General features: G+C 48.6%; 1 protein-coding gene across 1 annotated transcript; it reads right to left on the bottom strand.

Moving 5' to 3' along the window:
• Window positions 1-1,148: 1,148 nt before the first annotated feature.
• PPTG_07465 (hypothetical protein) lies at window positions 1,149-2,258 on the bottom strand (the record flags this gene model as incomplete). Its single annotated transcript, XM_008901745.1, has 3 exons — window positions 1,149-1,657; window positions 1,689-1,843; window positions 2,130-2,258. 3 exons carry the CDS (start codon window positions 2,256-2,258, stop codon window positions 1,186-1,188), a joined length of 756 nt encoding a protein of 251 aa, XP_008899993.1. The 3' UTR covers window positions 1,149-1,185.
• Between the last annotated feature and the right edge of the window lie 234 nt (window positions 2,259-2,492).

Here is a 2,492-nt window from a genome sequence, read left to right as displayed (position 1 = left end):
ATTTAATCGGTCGGGAGTCCAATAGCTGCGGAATTTCCCTACAAAAGCGTATGCACGACGAAGTTTTATTAGATGAAGCTAATCAGTACTTCTATTAGAATCGATACCTTTTTAATTAGTTTATCCGAATGGGGCTCCCAAGTATTTTGTGTTGCCCTCTCTCCGGGTTAGGAGGCACTGGGTCTTATTACCACACCGCTCACCCCCCACATGCGGATCAAACAAGGGAACACTCAAAGCCTAGGAGCCCCTACGAAAAAGGTAGTCGGTAGTTCCTGCTCCCTACACTTCCAAGGCAAGTCAGTAGTAGCAATGTATTTTTTGCACCAAATGAATCACCATAGGCTACCTCAAAGCACCTCTCGTCGATTGCCTATGTCCTTCTCACGGTGGTTCGAGTGTTCGTAGATACACGAGAATGAAGAAAGCGGTAGCAAAACATAATACCTGGCAAGAACGGTGTTAAGCATAATAAATGACAAAAACGGAAAATCACTAACTTAGAATCATACTTACCCATGTCGTCCAGGTTTAATGTCAGGCTAGGATGCTAGCAAGTGCCTGTTGTGAGTCGTGGACAGCAGCATTTCGCAATACGAGCTACCCTACAACTTTATTGATAGAATGATCGCAAAAGCAACGCATAGCAAGCAATTAGTTAGTGCATTTGGCTGATACAATCAAGGATAGTTTCGTCTTACCAGCAACACACAGGTTCCAGGTTGCAATCCTGCCCTTGATGAGTAGCAGCTTCTCCGTGTGAGGCTTCCCCGTGGGACCCTTGAGAGCTGTCGCGCCCCTGCCTTGTTGGCCTCCTGCTGAATGCGCTGCCTCGAGTCAAATGCCGGATTCTGACGAAGATTCTTTCTTTTAGCCCCGTCGGAAATTATGTTTACCACACCCACCTATGTACGATGTGAACATTAGTAACTCAAAAGTTGGGCCGAGAAGAAAAACTTTGATGTATTTGTGGCCGCCGGTGATAAATATCCCATGGCGAATCTTGTTCTAGAAGTGATTCAATGCAGACTTCACGCTTGAGTGTGCGTATTTTGACGAAGTATTCTCCTACTACACGGTGTGATGAATACATTCTACGGTAGCAACTCGCTCAAGCAAAATGTCTGTACGGTTGAGCAATATTTGAGGGCCTCAACTGGATCGTCTGCTCAGTGTTAATGAACTTTACTCCTGCGCCAGGCGAAGTCTGCGGTTGTTCAAGTCGCATTTGTCACCACCAAAAGTGTTTTTCCACCACGACTTCATATGACCAAAGAATCCGGTAGGGTACTTCGATCCTTCTTCGTCAGTTTTAGTGGTAGGAGCAGGTGTGATCTCCGCTTCGGAGGTAGAGTCACTTCCTGACTCGCTTGCACTCGTTGCTGGAGGTCTCGTTCTCACCGTTGCAGACCGATCGTCCAGGGCGTTAGTAACGCTTTTAGGCAAAAAGTCACTGCCAGTTAATTCTTTCAGCCTGTCCAAGTAGCTCTTGCCTTCGTTAGACGACCCGATGGTCGATTTAGGTGAGCTCTTGCTACCGGATATGCTAGCACTTTCAGATAGCTGTAGGTTGCTCTCGGCACTGCCATCTTCGCTCGATCCTGAAGCAGATGCCGTCAATGTTTTCTTGTTCTTGGTAGCAGCAACAAAGCTTTCACTATCAGAAGCGCTTTCGCTCGTTAGTTCACCGCGAGCTCTCGCCCGAGAGCAGATCACTCAGGTCGATGTCCGACCCGCTGTCATCCGAGACCAAATCGGTGAAGTCACTGCCTGAGTCGCTTGACTCCGATGCAGAAGCTGCAGATGCTTTCTTCTTCTTTGTGGCGTTACAGAGGCCGATGGACTGCCCGAGTCATTATTGCTGGAGCCCGACAGTGTTTCATCCTGACCACTGCCACTCATAGACACGAGCAGAGCGTCCAGTCCACTACCGCTCAAGTCACCCAGAGAACCCCCGCCCAACGAACTTAACAAGGCGTCAAGCTGACTACCGCTCAGGGAAAATGAGTCGTCGATACTGCTACCTTTCATTTCGGACGAGTCACTGCTGCTTGAAGAGAGTGGGTCTTCTGATTCGCTGGCATCGTCGCTTGATTCAGAGAGCAAATTCTCTAATTCACTAATATCACCGCTCGATCCCGACTCTGAAGCTTCTGATCCACTAGCGTCTTCGCTCGATTCGGAGGTAGATGAACCTGTCTGCTTGTTTGGTATCTTCGTACCCTCAAGAGACGAGCTGTCACTGCTACCAGAAGCATCTTCCTCTAGTTGGGTGTTCTCGGTTTTGCTTTGAGGCGTCGGAGTGTCACCGGAGGTGGTGTTAGATTTCGGTGCCAACGCACAAGTGTCGCCTTTTCCAAACTTATTTTTCCACCATGTCTTCTTGTGTCCAAACCAACTGGTGCTACAGTCTGATGAACCTCCGGTTGGTGGTCGGTGCAGGGCGGTATTGCTGGTAGTGCTTGGAGATGGCTGCTCCTCTGTTAATCCTG

The sequence above is a fragment of the Phytophthora parasitica genome (assembly GCF_000247585.1).
Source record: "Phytophthora parasitica INRA-310 unplaced genomic scaffold supercont2.12, whole genome shotgun sequence".
In the NCBI taxonomy this organism is placed as follows: Eukaryota; Oomycota; class Peronosporomycetes; order Peronosporales; family Peronosporaceae; genus Phytophthora; species Phytophthora nicotianae.
This window is presented reverse-complemented; position numbering and strand designations above follow the sequence as displayed.